This window comes from Staurois parvus, unplaced genomic scaffold (genome assembly GCF_062004578.1).
Source record: "Staurois parvus isolate SC_StPar_1 unplaced genomic scaffold, SC_StPar_1.0 ptg000075l, whole genome shotgun sequence".
Lineage (NCBI taxonomy): Eukaryota > Metazoa > Chordata > Amphibia > Anura > Ranidae > Staurois > Staurois parvus.
Window position 1 is genome coordinate 2,608,185 of NW_028317871.1, and position 18,870 is coordinate 2,627,054.

The window sequence follows — 18,870 nt, forward strand, 5'->3', positions numbered from 1 at the left end:
GTAATAAACCAGAACATAGTAATAGACCACTAAGGGTCTTAAGAGTCTGGGTAACTGAAGCCATGCCCACTGACCTCCCGAGAGCCGGGAGATTCCAATGCTTATGCCGTAGGGAGACCTATTGGATTTACACATTAGATGTACTATCTCCTGGTGGTCTGAATGAGGACGTTGAAATCCATACCATCATATAGTACCATACAATTTGTTTTGTGTCGGGCATGATGACTGCGTGTGCCAACGCATGTGAATGCATGTTTATATGGGGTTGTGTGTTTGTGTGTGCATACTTTATGTATTTATCCTTTGTTTAGACTGTACTTCTGTACTTTTACTATGTTGTCACCTCTTGACTATAATTGTTATATTTTATTTTTTATATTCTAATATTATTAGGTTACCTATGTGTATCATTCACCACAGCAGATAACCGTCTGCACACTCAATCCCCCCCCTCTTCTTTTCCCTCTTACCCATCTCTCAATTGTAATTATAATTACACTATTATCTTTTTTTAATTATTGTTTTTATATATCTTAGATAATGTTCAAATCCCGTTTTTTTAACTATTCTTCAATATGCTATACACCCCCATTCAGTGTTTACAAACATAGTTCCGTTTTTATCTCTTGCTTTCCCAGTCTCCTATTGTTTCACACCAAACAGTCCGTTCTGTATTTACAACCAGCTTGGTCTTTGGGAGGCGTGTACCTTCCTTCCCACTGGACTGTCCCTTTTAGCACCTCTTTACCCTATTTAACTGGCTCTCCCTAAACCTGGACATTGGTCTTGAAGAAGGAGCTCTGTTCATGCTCCGAAACGCGTCAGCATTCCATGCTCATGTCACTTCCGGTCCGTGGACAGCGTGCGTTCCTGCGTGTACTCCAGCGGTCCGGACAGAGTGGCAGCCATCTTTAACACCCCTCCTCAAGCTCCCCCTGCCACTGCTGGCTGACACAGAGGCTCCATTGCTCAGAGGACAGAGCCCTGATACTGACAGATTACATTAGAGCCCGTTTGTACTACTACATTGTAAGTGTTTTCAACCACTTTTTATTAAAGTTGACCTGGAATATTGCACTTAGAAGCGCCTTCCTGTTTCACCTTTTTTTTTTTCAGATAAACAAGTTATACAAACAAACACACTCATTAAAACCTTAGCATATTATCAAAACATTTATCGTTTCATCCCTCCCCCTCCCTATATACCACCCACCCCCCCCCCCCATCCAATCCCTAACCCTGCTCTGCTCTGCATTTCCCTGTTTATTTCTGGAGATCATAATCCCTATAAAAGAAGAACAAATATGTTTCCATATTATTCTATGTTAATCCCCCACAACCTCTAAGGCTAGCCATGACTTTTTGAATTTGTTCCATCTTGTATGGTGACTCTCCATCTTATCTTCATTCAAATGATAAAGTTCCTCCAATTTACAGATTTGATCCACCCTATCCATCCAGTCTTTTATTTTCGGCACCTCCTGTCTCCTCCAATACTTGGGTATCAGTCCCTTTGCTACATTCAAATAGTACAATAAACCAGATTCTTTGTATTTAACTGAAAGCTTAGTACTATGAAAAAAGGCAAATCTCTGGAACTACTAGAATATCAACCTCTGTAATTTTCTGAATCAAGCTTACTATTTTCCCCCAATACTCTTGTATTTTAGAACACTCCCACCATATGTGATACATTGTGCCTCTACCTCCACGCCAACATAAAGGTAAAATTATCACCACTCAATCTGTGATATACCACCTTGCCAAACACTTATAATTCATTTCTACCTCCTGCATATTTATATTTCCGTGGATTATTCTATACATTTTCCTCTGTTTTTCTGCATCTATTGTTACTCCTATTTCTCTTTCCCATTTTTCTATATATGGACGAACACATTTATTTCAGTGAGAATCTTATATATTTTAGATGTTCTGTGTTTCCCATCTCCCCCTGTACCTAATAAGTGCTCAAAAGGATTCCAATCCTCTCTTATTCTTAAAGGCTTTGGAAGCTTTCCTATAAAGTGTTTCAATTGAAAATAATGCCACTCAGCCATTCTCATAAAAACTTCTCCTTTTTTTTCCCAATTCCTTAAGTGATCCTATTTCCTCCCCCACCATTATATCCCTTAATTGTGCATCTTCCTTCTTAATCCACTTCCCTGTGATACCTTCTTTACCCGGGGGGAAAAACTCTGTGGACTTTAAAAGCATCAACAATGAATTAAATTCCCTTCCCATCCCATCTGTTTGTGTAAAACATACTAAACTCTTAAAACATTAAATGTGAACAAACTTGTACTGTCTGCTAATCCTCTGTATTGTGGAGGTAACCATACAATTACACTTAATTTAGTATTACTTAGTATATTTTCTATTTTAACCCAGCTTTTCCCCTTTGCATTATATGTCTAGTCAAAAATTCTCACCATTATTACCGAGTTATAATACCTTTTTAAATCTGGGATTCCCAATCCTCCTTTCTCTTTATTTCTACATAGAATTTCCTGGCTTATTCTCGGTTTTTATTCCTCCAAATACATCTTAACCTTTTTTTAATTGATCTAAAGTATACCTCTGGTAGTTTAATTGGTATCGTTTAAAATTTATATAATAATTTTGGAACAATCACCATTTTTATCAAATTTATATGACCTATCCATGACGGGGTTCCCCCTCATAATTTCCTTAGTTCATCCCTGATCTCATTTAACAATGGGATATAATTCAATTTATACAAGTTCTTGGAGGATACAGGTAATTTTATTCCTAGATATTTCAATTATTTTTCTCCCCAAACAAAGGGAAATTCCTCTTGTAACCTATTTTTCTATTTGGAAGATTTAGGTTTAAAATTTCTGTTTTTGTCTGGTTCATTTTTAGATTGGACATCTCCCCATATTTTCAGTGATTTCATTAAATTTGGCAATGTTATCCTTGGGTTTCCCACATAGAACAGAATGTCATCTGCATAAGCTGCCACCTTATGCTCCGTATCTCCTATCCAAATTCCATATTGTAGCCAAAAGAGATTCCAATGACTAAAACATATAGCAATGGAGACAAAGGGCATCCCTTTCTAGTTCCGTTCTGCATCCCAAAATACTCTGACAATTCCCCATTAACCATGATTGCTGCAGAGGTTTGACTCTCATTTCCTTATCCACTCTCTCATTCTAGGTCCCATCCCCAATACTTCCAATGTATCCAACATATATCCCCAATCTACTCTATCAAATGCCTTTTCAGCATCGATAGAGAGTACCACCGCAGGGATTTTCTCTTTCCTACTTTTTTGTATGAGAAACAGAGATCTCAGTCCGTTATCTCTACCTTCTCTCACTAGGACAAAGCCTACTTGGTCTATGTGTATCCATTCCGACATTAGGTCTTCTAACCTGTTTGCCAGAACTTTTGCATATAGTTTGGTATCTGTTTAATAAGGAAATAGGTCTGTAACTTGAACAGTGAGTATCATCTTTATCTTCCTTATGTATGAGAACTACACAGGCTTGTAGGGATTCCGTCCTCATTTCCATCTCTCCTCCCAATGCATTCATATATATCCTCAGTTTAGGGTCTAATAATTCTTTATATTTTTATAATATCTCACTGTGTATCCATCAAATCCTGGACTTTTCCCAGCTACAGTGCTCTTTAATGCTAAGTTTATTTCCTCCTGCGTTATTGCTGATTCTAGGGATTTTAATTGCTCCTCACTTAATTTTGGTAATCCTGCCTTTTTTAAGTATGTCTGTCTTTTTTTCCTACTTCATCTTTACTTATCGAGCTGTGGGGGATAATATTATGTAGCTTATTATAATATTCTTTAAACACTTTAGCTATATCTTTAGTTGAATACATTAATTCTCCTTTGTGGTCTCTTATTTTCTCTATATAGTTCCTAGATTTTTTTTTTCCCTCTGAGCCCTCATTAAAATACTTTCCTGGCCTATCTCCCCATCTGTATCTCTCACTTATTTTATTGAACACTCTTCTCTTATCTTCTTCCAGAAGTGTATTTAATTCTTCTCTTTTGTTTATTACCCTCTGCATAATCTCTTTTGTTACTTTATGTTTATGTATCTGCTCTAACACACAGAGTTTGTTTCTCTTTTTTCACTCTTCTTTTTTGCTCCAATCGCTATCAGGATTCCTCTAATATAGGCCTTATGAGCCTCCCACACTGTTGCTACGGACACTTCCCCAGAATAATTTTCCTCAAAAAAAATTGCTCTCTTTCTTTTTTTAATTCTTTGATCCACCTCTGAATCCTGGAAAAGTGTCTCATTTAACCTCCATAATTTCCCCCCGATCTGCTCATTTCCCCATAATAATTGCATTGTGACAGGGGCATGGTCCGATATTGACATCACTTCTATTTTTACTTTGACCAGAGACTAGATAAGTCATTGGTCCAGCAATATGTAATCCAGTCTTGAATACATCTCACGTGGTTTCACCTTCTTCTGCACAGAGTTTGTCTCCACTCTTTAGAAGTGCTGCTCAGTACCAGTTTCCTTCCACACCATCCATCATGAGCTGCCATACTTCCACAGCATCGTCCACCAATGCGCCCTACTACCTACTTTACTGTGAAATATAAAGAAACTAATGTGGTTGTGGGAAGGTTAAAGTGGGAGTTACTTTCCTTTTTTGCTTTTTTACATACAGGTAAGTGCATAATAACGCTTACTCGTAGGTATTGTAAATATCTCCTAAACCTGCACCGTTTAGGTGGTATTTACATGTGAAGCAGGCAGTGACGTCACTGTGCTGTGCCACAGCCCTGACTCCCACACGCATGTTAGGGAGTGATGTCATCACAGCTTGGCCATTTAAACAGCTGAAGCCAGCAAACCCAGAAGGAAGAAAGGGTGAAGATGGATTCCGTGTCAGCAGTGACAGGGTGCTGTTGGAAGGATCCATTTCACAATATAAGTCTGTCATAATTTGCTAGTATGTGGTGCATATTAGCACATTACAAAATTTACCCTGCGAGGGACCAGTTTTTTTTTTCATGGTTTACTGCTGCTTTAACATGATTGAGGAAATCATGGTTTGTTGGCTGTACAATTTATTTGACGTGTAGTTTATAATAAAACCATGTACTCTTATCTAAGAAAGAAAGGGTAACATATTATGCCTCTTGACAGATTCACTAAAAATGGATTAAGGTCACATTAAACTTTTCAGGCAAAACAAGTTTCTCTTATGAAGAAAGGATGAAATAACAGTAATGTTTCTTAAATGAAATATAAGTGATTATTGAGATGTCAAAATGTAGTTTTTTTTCCTGCAAAAACATAAATATTAAAGCACAGTACCTGCTTTATGAAACTTCTCTAATAGCTCTTGCCGAAGTGATCTTTCCAGGTTGAAATAGGTATTATCTTCATCTGGATTGTGAAGGAACAGAGGAATATGCTGAAATACAATGACTCGCTTGCACTGCCGCTTTTGAGCAATAGCCAGTTGATCAGCCAACCACCTGTCTTGATTTTCTCTCAGTTCTGGACATTTAGAGGCATCAAACATTAGCTGTGAATTAAGTATAAGGAAGAAAACTCCACCAACCCAAAAGGAGAAATAGTCATCACCCCAGTTGTTGGAAAAGTCTTGAATTGTCTCTGATGTTGGGGTATTGCCTATATCATGATTTCCACTGACAAATACCAGAGGAATGTCATGGTTGATTTGCAGGAGGGCAGCCTTCAGATCACGCTCTTGAGCAGATTTCCACTCTATTGCTGAAATTAGAAGCACATTTATATCACACAGTAAGTTTGGTGTGTATTAACAGTGTGAAAAATTACTTTAAAAACTTTTTTTTCCACAATCTCCCCCCCAAAAAATCTTTAGACAGAAAGAAAACATGTGATACAGTAAGTCCTGACACATTGTATCCAAAACCAAAGCCTTTGTTTAGTTTTACTGTAGAGAGGGGTTAAAACCCTGTTAGATTATTGCTGTATACATCTCCACTGGAAATATTCACTATTTCTCCTGGTGACAATTGTCACTAGGACAAATAGTGAAGAAAAATCAAAATAATTGAGTTGTCACCAGAACAGCAATAGAGGGGAACCACTTAAACCCTTTCACTGCCAGGGACATTTGGAACTACAGCCCTGCTTCCAGCAAGCCAGGTCTATATGCTGTATGGACCTGCATTCCTCCTCTGCTATAAGCTCATGGTCGCTTCAGTGACCATGAGCTTATAGCAAAACTGTTCAACAGACTCTGCTGAACAAACAGATAGCTCAGATCAGCGTCTAACAAGTCGCTGACTACAGTTATTCATCTCAAATGTAACCTCCCCACCATTGCTGCTGCTTCCTTCACTTCCCTGTCTCCAGCCTCTCCACCTCCCAACCCCACTTTTAATTAATTGTTCTCCCACCGTATCAACTCCCCAGCACTGATTCCCCCCCCCATGACCCACAGCCCCCCACAGCAAACCCGATCCCCTGCAGCTACCCTGTAGCCGCTGACATCCCTCTTGTGCCTCTCCCGCCGGCTTGCTGAAGGTGCTTTTGAGCATAAAAACATATCCCCCGCCACTCCAACCCCCCCGCTGCTGGTCCCCCACTCACTGATCCCCTGCTGCTGGCTGGCATTCCCTCCTCTCCTTCCTGTTGCCTGCAGCTGCTGCTCCAGCTCCAAGCTATCAGGATGGAGAGGGGGGAGCCTTGGTAAACATGTCTTTACCAGCCCCCTCCCTTTCCTTTAGGGGATACAGTCAGTAATCACTACTGATCGCTCCTATATCCATTGATAACTGTTCATAGTAAACTGTGTTTACTATGTGTCAGGTTATGAATGAAAAATACTTCTTATTCATACATGTAATGTGCAGCGTAGGCTGCAGAGAAAGGGACTGTCTTCAGTCCAAAGAGACATCAGGGGTCTGCTTAGACCCCTGATATCTCGCCAAAGCACCTCCACCCAAAAAAGTACAACATATTAAAAATTGTAATAAATAAAATTCTAAAAAAAAATAAAATAAAAAAAAAACACAGTAAGTAGGGATGCACTGACAGCCTATTTTGCCGATACCGAGTACCAATACTTTGCGGTGCAATTTGTGTCCATACAAAATGAAAGACGCAAATCACACTGCAAAGAATGGTATGTGATTTGAACAGGAATGGGGTGTGATTCCTGTCCAAATCACACGTGGTTTCCTCACCACTCCTGTGGAGACCCAGGCTTGTCATAGTCATTCACTGCATGGAACACCTGGGCATCTCCATGCGAATAAACATAGTCCTCCATGGCCATACACTTTAGTACGCCCCATGTGAACAAGACCTTAGTAGCAATATAGCTGGAATTTAAAAAGCTACGTTGTGTCTGTGTGCACTAATAATCATCTTAATGTATTTTGTCAGATTTTGAGACTAAATTGTTTTTACTTAGAGTTTTGCGCACGTTCAGTTTTCATTATTTCACAAAAAGGCACAATTTAAAATTTACAAAAATATATTTATTAACTCAATACAGTTTTAGCTTTTATATTTAGCAGGAATTTTGTAAATCTTGCTATATATGTATCCACTAATGATGATGTTATTGTATTTTTAGCATAAATATTGATATGAGAAACATTTGCACAAATATCACAGGACCTAAAAAAAATCAGTAGTACCTTTCTTTTATTCTATTGGTCCTATGCCTTCAGAAAATATATGGTTTGGGGGGGTCTTATACAAACTCTAAAAGATGGAAGTGAAAAATAAAAAAAATGGCCTGGCCAGCTGAGTTGAAAGTGGAGCGCAGGGCCTGGCAGCGAAAAGGTTAATTGGAACGTTAGGTCAGATACTTCAGTCATAAGTAGGTAAAAGGCAAAGTAATTAGTAAGTCAAACAGGTAGGAGTTTTTTCAGATATCATACAAGAACTGACAACAGTAGTGGTATATTGTGTTAAAAAAAATTATCACCTGTAATGAAGAAAGGTGGCTGGGCGGCATTATAAGATTATATCCTCAAGCATATTCCTCATTTCTCTCAGTGATTTTTCCCTGAGCTCCAGCTATTTTTGGTCATTGTAAATTAAGGCAGTAATAAACCCAAAAGAAAATATCCATTATATTGCAGCTTTCCAATTCTTAGATGTGATGGCTACGTTGGGTGGAATGTCCTGCTATTTGTTTTCTTTTTTCAGGTTTTCTTTCTTCATCTGGTGATTTGGCCAGTAAGTCTGTTGTTTTTCAAAAGAAGTTCTTTTGCAGATGAATGCTTTACCAGGATAAGACAAACCACATAACAATGACTGGGGTGCTTACAGTGATTAGTTTTTTTTTAAATTTATGTAAATCCTTTATCCCAAAAGGACAAAAAACTGCTTATAAAGTGTTAGATGGAGTTTGGCTTAAATGTTGTAGTGTATTTAAATCTGCTAGTACACCTTACACATCCAACCCCCTATACTGACAATCTGGATGTCCAGAGGTGCTCTCTGTACTCCTTCATCCACAGTGAAGGCACCCTAATAAAGTAAGTGTGTTACTGGCCAGATCACGAGGTGAAAATACAGAGAAGAAAGTCTAAAAAAAGAAAACAAATTCAGCCACCATATCTAATGATTGGTTAGATGCAATATATGAAATTTTTGCTTTGTGGTTTAATACCACTTTAAGGTTGTGCTACTATAATTATGGAGGAAGGTTGCTGTTTTCTTTTTCTCTTTCCTGGCCCCAGTCTCTGTTCTATTTTTTTTCAAAACCCCAACATCACAGTGATCTTCTAATTGTTGGTGAACTTAAATCTAGGCAGATGGGTTGCTGACCTCTTCACTACATGTTGTATAAGGTGTACATTATCCACTGCCCCATTGCTGAATATATTTATAGACAGCAAATCTATCTTCCATACAAAACAAAAAAGGCCACACAAGTAAAAATGGGGAGAAAATAGTGGACTATAACAGAGGGAAAGGCAAAATATCTATTTCCCCACAAACAATAGCTATAGAGGTTAACTCAACATGAAAAAAAAAGAAAGAAACTGAAATAGCAATTTAACCAAGAAAACGGTTTGAAAATCCCAAATCTTATACTGACTGCTGAGCTATGCCTTTATGTGTTATGTATGTATTACTTTTTTAGGCATTTTTTCTAAGTTTTCAAATATACTAGTGCCTATTTAGCTTCCTGTATGTGCACATTATTGCTTCACCTTGTGCTAGGAAAATAGCTTCCATGCTTCATTTTATAAGACATTCGCCACAAATTACACACACGATTTTCAAAAAAGTATTGCTTCATTTATCACTCCCACTATCATTTAGCACTTTTCTATGACTACAGATGATATGAAAAAAGAAATACAAAAAAGTTATGAAAACTTTGAAGAGAAATATTTTTTCATAATGGGAAGCACTGACAAACCAATACTGTTATTTTGTGTTTACCTAAATTAAATTTCATAACTAGTATTTTCTTGTTCCACCGCCCGGGTCTGGTAACTGGCAGGATATCAAAGACTGGCACATCGGGCAGGACTCCGGGCAGCGGCACACCGGGCAGAACTCCGGGCAGCGGCACACCGGGCAGGACTCCGGGCAGCGGCACACCGGGCAGAGGCACATCGAGCTGGACTCCGGGCAGCGGCACACCGGGCTGGACTCCGGGCAGAGGCACACCGGGCTGGACTCCGGGCAGAGGCACACCGGGCTGGACTCCGGGCAGAGGCACACCGGGCTGGACTCCGGGCAGAGGCACACCGGGCTGGACTCCGGGCAGAGGCACACCGGGCTGGACTTTGGGCAGAGGCACACCGGGCAGGACTCCGGGCAGAGGCACATCGGGCAGGACTCCGGGCAGAGGCACATCGGGCAGGACTCTGGGCAGAGGCACATCGGACAGGATTCCGGGCAGCGGCACATCGAGCTGGACACCGGATCACCAGGCGGAGCAGCACGCACCAGGCCATCAGGCGAAGCAGCAGGCACCGGGCCACCAGGCGGAGCAGCAGGCACCGGGCCCCCAGGCGGAGGGGCGACAGGCATCGGGCCCCCAGGAGGGGTGACAGGCGCCGGGCCCCCAGGAGGGGCGACAGGCGCCGGGCCCCCAGGCGGAGCGACAGGCATCGGGCCCCCAGGCGGAGCGACAGGCATCGGGCCCCCAGGCGGAGCGACAGGCATCGGGCCCCCAGGCGGAGCGACAGGCATCAAGCCCCCAGGCGGAGCGACAGGCATCGGGCCCCCAGGCGGAGCGACAGGCATCGGGCCCCCAGGCGGAGCGACAGGCATCGGGCCCCCAGGAGGGGCGACAGGCATCGGGCCCCCAGGCGAGGCGACAGGCATTGGGCCCCCAGGCGGGGAGACAGGCATCGGGCCACCAGGCATGACAGCGGGCACTGGGTCATCAGGCATTGGATTGTCTGGCTCGACCGCGGGCATCGGGTCACCAGGTATGACAGTGGGCTCTGAGTCACCAGGCATGACCGCGGGCATTGGGTCAGACATTGGATCGTCTGGCTCAACAGCAGGCATCGGGTCACCAGGCATCAGGTCATTTGGCTCGACAGCGGGCACCGCGTCATCTGGCAAGGCAGTGGGCACCGAGTCACCAGGCACAACAGTGGGCTCTGAGTCAATTGACTCAACAGCGGGCATCGGGTCACCAGGCATGACAGCAGGCACTGGGTCATCAGGTACCGGATCGTCTGGATCAACAGCGGGCACCGGGTCATCTGGCGCTGGATCGTCTGGCTCGACAGCGGGCATCGGGTCACCAGGCATGACAGTGGGCTCCGAGTCAACTGGCATGACCGCGGGCACTGGGTCAGACATTGGATCGTCTGGCTCCACAGCGGGCATCGGGTCACCAGGCATCAGGTCATTTGGCTCGACAGCGGGCACCGCGTCATCTGGCAAGGCAGTGGGCACCGAGTCACCAGGCACGCCAGTGGGCTCTGAGTCAATTGGCACGACAGCGGGCACCAGGTCATCAGGTACCGGTTCGTCTGGCTCAACAGCAGGCACCGGGTCATCTGGCGCTGGATCGTCTGGCTCGACAGCGGGCATCGGGTCACCAGGCATGACCGCGGGCAATGGGTCATCAGGCATTGGATCGTCTGGCTCGACAGCGGGCATCGGGTCACCAGGCGTGATAGGATCATCAGGCTGGATCAGTTCATCAGGCTGGGTACAGACATCAGGCTGGGTACAGACATCAGGCTGAAGTGCGGGTGCCGAGGCACCAGGCTGAACCACGAAAGGCAGGTTCTCAGACGGCAGGCTCACCGGTTTGGATACTGGCAGGATGGTACTGGTTGGAAAGAATTTCCGCTTTTTTCTGGTTTTAACTACTGGGGCACTGCAAGTAAACACAGGTCTGCAAACGAATGGAGCAGCTGAGGACAGAGAAGAGCTGGAAGATGGAACAGAGGAGGGAGCAGTTGCTACAGAGGACTTCTTTACAGGGTAAAAGAAAGGATAGGTGCAGCGAGTGGGAGCAGAGGACTGGTATGTGGTAGTTAGAGTATACTGGGCAGTCACTGGGGGTGCTGTCGGGGATGCAGGAAGAGTGCCTTGAGTGGAGGAATGATGTTGTAAGCTGACTGAGGCTGGGTGCAACGAGTCTGACCATGTCTGCAGTATGGGTTGAACAAAGCTCAGTTTACACAAAGCCTGTCTGGTCAATGACTGCACTGCGTTTATACAATCCCTTAATACCTGTGGTGAACATGCAGCATAATGCTCCAAGAAGCAATCCACATCATCCTCTAATAACCATACCAGGGACTTTACCTGGTCTGCACTAAATGGTAGCAAAAAGTCATTCCTGCTTTCAGGGGTACCAGATAAAGCCAACTCTGCACAAACCTGAATCAAAGGTTGCACCTCAGAGAACTCTGTGCCCTGATCTACTAGGACATGAGCGATCCATATACATTCTAGCAGTTTATCCCGGGTATACTCCCTCAGAGCCTGATAAGCATATTCTCTGTCATCAAAAACCAGCAGCAACAAATACACGACCTCATCAAGATCCATCCTTCCCAGCAACAAGCCAAGATGGCTTCCCTGTGCAGCCACTTCTGGTCAGGATTGGCCTTGGTGTAATGTCAGGGCTCCAGGGTATGACCAGAGGTATGTGAACTGACGCAGGGAAACGCAGGCTTCAGATATGTTATAAACAATATAATTTATTAAAGACTAACAATACAAACATAAACGCAGTGCAATACTAAAACATAACACAGTGCAAACGAACCAAACCAAACCACCCACAGATAACAGTACATACAATGCAAGCGTCGTCAGGCAGGCCGGGTCAATAACAATCGGGCAGGTAGGTACAGGGGGTCAGGCAGAGAATGGTCGGGGTCACAAGCCAGGGATAAAACAGGAGAAGTCAGCAGAGGTCCGGATCAGGCAGGGTCAGCAACGAATCAGACAGGGACAGGGACAGGAACAGGAATGCAGGAACAAGATACAGGGCCCAGGAAAAACACACACCAAGGCAGAGACTGCAGGTCTGGCCATCCCTTAAATACACCTGTATAATCAACTTCAAGTGTTTGGCTGGCTGCAGGGTTGAGTCTCTGATTGCTGGGAGCACCCGCTGGCCAGCCCTGGTACTGCAGCCCACAAGGCAGGTGAGTCCCACCATTACTGGCAAGTCCATTCCTGATAGTGTATTTCCCCGCCCTATGTATATATCTTGTATCTATGTTAAAACAAAGCAGTCTATCTCCTGGAATCCTTCAAGTCTGGTGCTGTCTTGTATGGCCAGCAGTGGTGTCCATGGATCTGTGTTCGGACAGGGAATCGGGAGTATAACGGAAATACCCTAGTGCAGTCGGGGTCCGGTTCCGATACAATTAATATTATACAATGCATGAAAAAGTCCTTTACAAAATGTATGTCACAAGCAAAACACAAATGCACACTCTTAAATCTTAAAGTATATGTAAACCCTCACCTTGTAAAACAACCCATTCAGTTTAATATAGAAATGAAAGGCGTATAGATATTCAAAAAACACATTATAAAGACTTTTTCTCCCTTTTTTTTTTTTTTTTTAAGTGATAACATACCCTCTGTTCTCAGCTGCATAAGAGCTGGAGGAGACTGCAGCACAGTCAGGACAAGGCAGGCAAGAGGGATGTGTCAGGACAAGTCTGATCATTGGAGGAGAACAGGTTCAGTCCCCAGCATAGCTAGAGTACTAACTACGGAGTGCTCTCCTGCTTAGTGTGGTCTGTTTTTATTAGGAAACCAGAGGGACTGGTAGGGACACAAAGGAAGCAATACAAAGAGAGCAAGATATGTTTTCATACAAGTAAAGAATACAACGGGCACATATCAAGAATTTTAAAAGTTGGGTTTACATATGCTTTAACCCCAACAGGTAAGCCAAAAAAACACCACCAATTAATGCACTTACATATTTATTTAAAAAAGGAGTATTTTTAAATTCTACCAAAATAAATACATTATTTGACTTGATATTAGCTTCTTATATTGTCCTCTATAGCAATACTCCAAATGAGGGAAGAAGGGGCAGGCTGGGAGCCAATTGAGTGTGTTACATGGACATGCAGCAACTAATAATAAAAAAAAAAAAAGCTGAAAAAAAAAAGGAAATACAAAATGACCCAGGGATAACAAAACTATTGTAATATACACAGCCGTATCACAATGCCAGCAAATAGTATCCATGTTATTCTCCTAGTATTCAAATAAAGTGCATGTCTTCCAAGAGCTTTGTTTTACAATGTTAACCAAAACATTTATTTATTTAATTTTGTACAGCTAAATTAAAAAAAATAAAAATAAATTTTCCTATAAAAAACCCTGTAGGGTTAAATTTTGAGGCTAAACCTGAGAACTTGTTCTGTAACTAGCCTGCTCCAGAAACTGGGAGGCTGCCTATGCTGCCTGGAGTCTGTCTGGAAAGGACATTTTCTGTTTTCCTGACTGATATGGCAGCATATATCTGACAAAAAAAAAAAGGGTGGAATGCAGAAAAAAATAAAGTATTAATCATAGCTGTTAGCCAACAGAAATTAGGGCCAGACATTAACAGGATAAAGAAGCTAGTCTCACACCACAGTGAGCCAGAACACCTGTAGTAGAGGACAACGTTATTACCCTACAATTATTCTTGACACCCTGTTACAGGAGCTTACAAATTCTACACACTCCTGGTTGAGTGTGTTGTCACCACTTCTTCCTTTAAAGGATCCCTCATAGCCTACGGTCCTAATCTGGCAAACTTCCTGACTGATATGATAGTCTTTAGAGAGACTGTCTCCATGGGTCAGTCTTTACTTAAGCTGGACTGAAAACAGTCTGGTCTGGAATTGTCGAATTGATAAAATGAAGGACATCTGAACCTTTATACCAACAGTTGAGAATGTTGAAATTGTTTTCCTGAGCTGTACTAGAAACAGAAAGTGTATGAGAGAAAGTGAATGCTTTTCCCCAATCCTCACTACAGAATTTTATGTCTAATTCTCTCTCAATTAGCTGTATAGGTTGGGAAATTGGAGTGAGTGAAAGAAGACAATAATGAATATATTTGGGAACCTGATTGTGGGGGGGGGGGTTAACATAACGGAGTTTCTCAAAGTGGGTAGGCTGAGAAATGTACTTTTGTCTGACCAGCGAAGATTGGATGAAAGAGGTGAGTTGTTCGTTCAAAAATGGTAGGCAAGGTGAATTGGAGACAGTATAATTATTAAAAGGACCAGATGGAGAATAGCCAGAAGAAAATATTAATGCTAATCAACAATGAGAAGATTAATTGAACAAGCTGAAGTTAGACGCTGATGGCTACCGTGCACAGCTGCCCTAGATTTTGCACTCCCCAGTTTTAGAAAGGGACCATTTGTTGATCTATCTATACCAATGGATAAAGAAGGATATTCAAATACCAGTGTCATTGTGCCCACACATGAAGAAATATTAAAAGGTAGCAATCCACCTATCCCAAAAAATTTAAGTTTGGTCTGTGAGTGACAATATGGAACCCCTGTTTTTGCTCCTATTAGGTAATATCCATGGGAGATCAAGTAAACATTGAGACTGCTCGATCTGGACACACAACCTAAATGCAAAGTTATGGAACCAGTCAAGAAGCCTCACCAGGCCTGAACCTTGGTAATAAAGTGAAATGTTTGGGTCACCTGCATCTCCTTTCACTTTAGGGAGAGACAATGGTGTTGATTTAGTTAAACCGGAGAGTGCAAAATCTGGTGCACCTCTGCATAGAAACCAATTAGCACCTTGATTTTATTGTCAAAGCTTAATTGAACAAGCTGAAGTTAGAAGCTGATGGTTACCATGCACAGCTGCACTAGATTTTGCACTCCCCAGTTTTAGTAAATCAACCCAATGTTTTATGAGTCAATCGAGGTTGTCTCGAATTCTAAACAAAAAGTAGTGACCAATTTCTGCATTTTTAGAAAAAAAAATGGAGATGGGATCCACGTTAGGACAGTTTGAAAAAGATACAAATATCTGTGAATGATGATTCTTTTGAGAGTATTTATCCTTCTAAACCAGGACAGCGTCTTCCTTTGATAATGTTTTTATGTCTAAAACAGTCTTATTTTAAGGATGAAGAAAATCTCAAATGGAAAACTGGTCTTTAGAAGCTAAACAGATGTCTTGAGAAGATAAATATTGAGTGTTTCTGATTTAGAAAGATTCGCTTCAAAATTACTCAGTAGGCGAAACGTATTTAATTCTTCAGGAATAGAAGGCATTGCCATATGAGGTTGCGCAACATATCACCAGTGTGGCAGGGTGATGAAGATCTGCAAAGATCGTTTATTTTGATTTGGCCCAACAGAGATTCTGGGAATACTGTTATTAATTCCTAAAGCCACTAAGCTAAATGCTCCATCATCAAAATATAAAGAAGAGGAGTTAGGTGAAAATCCTGCTGCATACTATTATCAATGAAAAATCTAGATGAGAGAGAACCATTTACTCAAACCCTAGCTAACGGGATAGAATACAAAGAGAGAATACTAGATATCACTTTGGGCCTAAACCAAACTGTATTAAAAGTATGTTTTTTAGGAAGGGCTAACTCATCATATTGAATGCTTTTCAGCATCAACTGCTAGGAGACAGGAGGGAACACAAGATGTTTGAGCGCGTTGCATAAGTAAAATGGTTTTAATCAAATCCCAAGCTTCTCAATCAGGAACAAACCCAACCTGGTCCAGATGGATACGTTTAGAAAGTAGAGGTTGAGGTCTATTAGCTAACGTCTTAGAATAAATTTGCAAATGCCAATAAGGTGATATGGGTATGTCAATAGAACAAAAAATAGATCTTTATTAGGTTTGTGTATTAGTGAAATATGAGCTAAGGACTGAGGGGGAAACACTTTCACCCTGGGATACCGCATTCAGTACCTTAGTTAGGAAAGGTGCAAGTATTGGACTAGATAGCACATATCAATAACAAGATGTAACTAAAAAGTGTACAATGGCTAAACGTAAAAAACTCTATAGAGCCGTCATAGGCCTAAATAGTGCAAACAGTAACAGTACACCAATGTCATACAGAACTATTAAAAATATAGCTAGCAGATCCACCAACCAAACCCTTCGAAAAATGAAACAAGATAAAAAAAAGCACTAAGTATAGTATATGAAGTGAAAGAACTTATTAAAAAAAAAAAACTAAAAAAACTCCTAAAGTGTAAAAAGTGAAAAAAAAAAAAATTCCAAAAAAGAAGCATTTTCAAACAGGAAATGCATAACAACAATGTAAAAATCTAGATCTGTGGGGCTCACCCATTGCAATGAACCAAAGTGATTTAGAAAATTAGCTGAAATTATAGCTACTTAGGCCACCGACCCCCCTCCGGAGTTTTTAGCTCTATTGACATGAAAACAGAAAAATTAAAAAACTTACAAAAAGTGTATTTTCCATCAAGGAGTACCTAGTAACAATTTACATAATATTGATTGACTTGTTAATGTCCAGGGGACATCCCACATTATTCCCTGAGTAGCTACCCAGGAAATAATGTGAACATTGCCTTATGTATGAATGGGCTCAGGTGGGGTGATATGGTATAGAGCCTAAAGCCCAGCAGGAGAGTACAAAGAGAATATAGGGATCATTCCTTACAGCAAGGCAGCCAAAATAACTTGTGAACTGGTGCTCAAAACTGAACTGCATATTCTTACGAATGATTTGTATAGGGGCAAAATGCTGTCTCTCTCTCCCTGGAGTCTAGAACTCTTTTAATACAAGAAAATATAATGCAAGCTTTAGAAAACTGCAGCTTGGCATTGCATTCTATAATTAAGTTTGTGATTCTACCAAAATCCTTCTCAACCAATTAAATAGTTTTATAAACTGAACTTTCTAAGCCTGTAGACTTTAATTCACACATTAGTCATGTGTGGAGAACTGTGTCAACCACTTTTTTCTAACTTTTTGCTTACCTCCTCATAAAAAGAAATCAGATTTGTTTGACAACTTCTGTCTTTCATGAATCCATGCTGACTATTGCATAAACTATTCTGTGTCTGTTGCGCATTAGGATTGGGCACCACCAACATAGTTTGCAAGCATATGGATGATGAGTCACAAATACATCACCCAATTGGATGTCGAATTACCAAGGTTAGTTTTAAGACCTTCACAGAAAGGAAAAGTAGTCAGATGCACAAGCACTCTACAACCATCCTTGGGCAGCCGCTGGGTCCATAGCGAGGAACATGAGCAATATATAACTAATTGTAGAGCAGGGAGGGAGGTAGTGTGCTGCAAATGAATATGCACATTTATAGGAAACGTAGAAATTTTTAAAAGTGTATCTATTGCTCACACTTTTGTTTTTAGTTTTACAAAGAGTGGGTTATGATTAGAACTATTGTCAGATTTTACTGCCATTGGAATCTATGTTGTAAAAGGTTACCAGATTTTCAAAATTAAATCCAGGGACCCTCCTACTGACCAGGTCCAGTTTTAACCACACCCAGAACATCAGGTTTGATTAGGGTACTCTGAGCAGATGAATGATGGTAAAAGTGCTGCTGTGATTGGTGGGTGTAGCCAAACTGTGCTCACAGAAGGGAGGGGCATAAAGGGATGTGGTTAAATTAAACCTGAGCCTAATCTTCTTTGGGTCTGAGTGTATTACACATTTGGGTCAGAAGTGCATAATGAAGCAGAATTTAAAAGTAAGTAACACTGAAGAGTTCAGAAGTAAATAACACAGCAGAGTTAATGGGTCAGGAGTAAGTAATGCAGCAGAGTTCAAGGGTCAATAGTAATGCAACAGAGTTTTGGGTTGAGCAGCAAGTAACTCTGACACAGTTCCCCACATATGGCTAATGTGTGAACTGAAATAAGAAATGCAGCAGAGTTCAAGGGCCAGTAGTAAGCAATGTAACAAAGTTAAGGAGTCAGTAACATGTAATGCAGCAGTAAGTAAAGACTGCAGGGGTCAGAAAATAACATACAGCGTGTCAAATGATGTGGATCCTCTCCATTAGCTCTTCAAGCCTTGATGCTCAGTGTTGGCAATTGATGGTAGTGACTGGTGATTGGCAAGTCAGAACCAGCAGGGCCATCACAGTGAGTACAAAACCCCAAACCAAGCAGCCAGTGTTGTTATGTTTCTGATTTGTCATCTTACTTGTCCATGCTATGAACTGAAACCAAAAAAGGGATTTAAGCAGATAATTTTAAAGCTATATTGAGAGCAGATGTTTTGGGACATGTTTTGGTAAGTGAAGCAGAAAGAGGACTTGTGGGCTATAATGTAAAGAACCAGTTGACAGAAGAAACACTGTTTTTAAATACACTGAACCGTGAATACAGGGTAAAAGGAATAAGACCAGGGGTACTCTTATTTTTAAAGAAACACATG

At 41.5% G+C, this 18,870-nt stretch overlaps 1 protein-coding gene across 2 annotated transcripts in view; it reads right to left on the bottom strand.

Annotated features, from left to right (window-relative positions):
- CPPED1 (calcineurin like phosphoesterase domain containing 1) overlaps positions 1–18,870 on the bottom strand; it is a 600,817-nt gene that overhangs the window by 69,725 nt on the left and 512,222 nt on the right. For both annotated transcript variants that reach the window (XM_089669416.1, XM_089669417.1), the window contains exon 3: positions 5,334–5,756. In XM_089669416.1, coding sequence (XP_089525542.1) covers positions 5,334–5,756 — 423 coding nt within the window. The remainder of the gene's footprint in view (positions 1–5,333; positions 5,757–18,870) is intronic.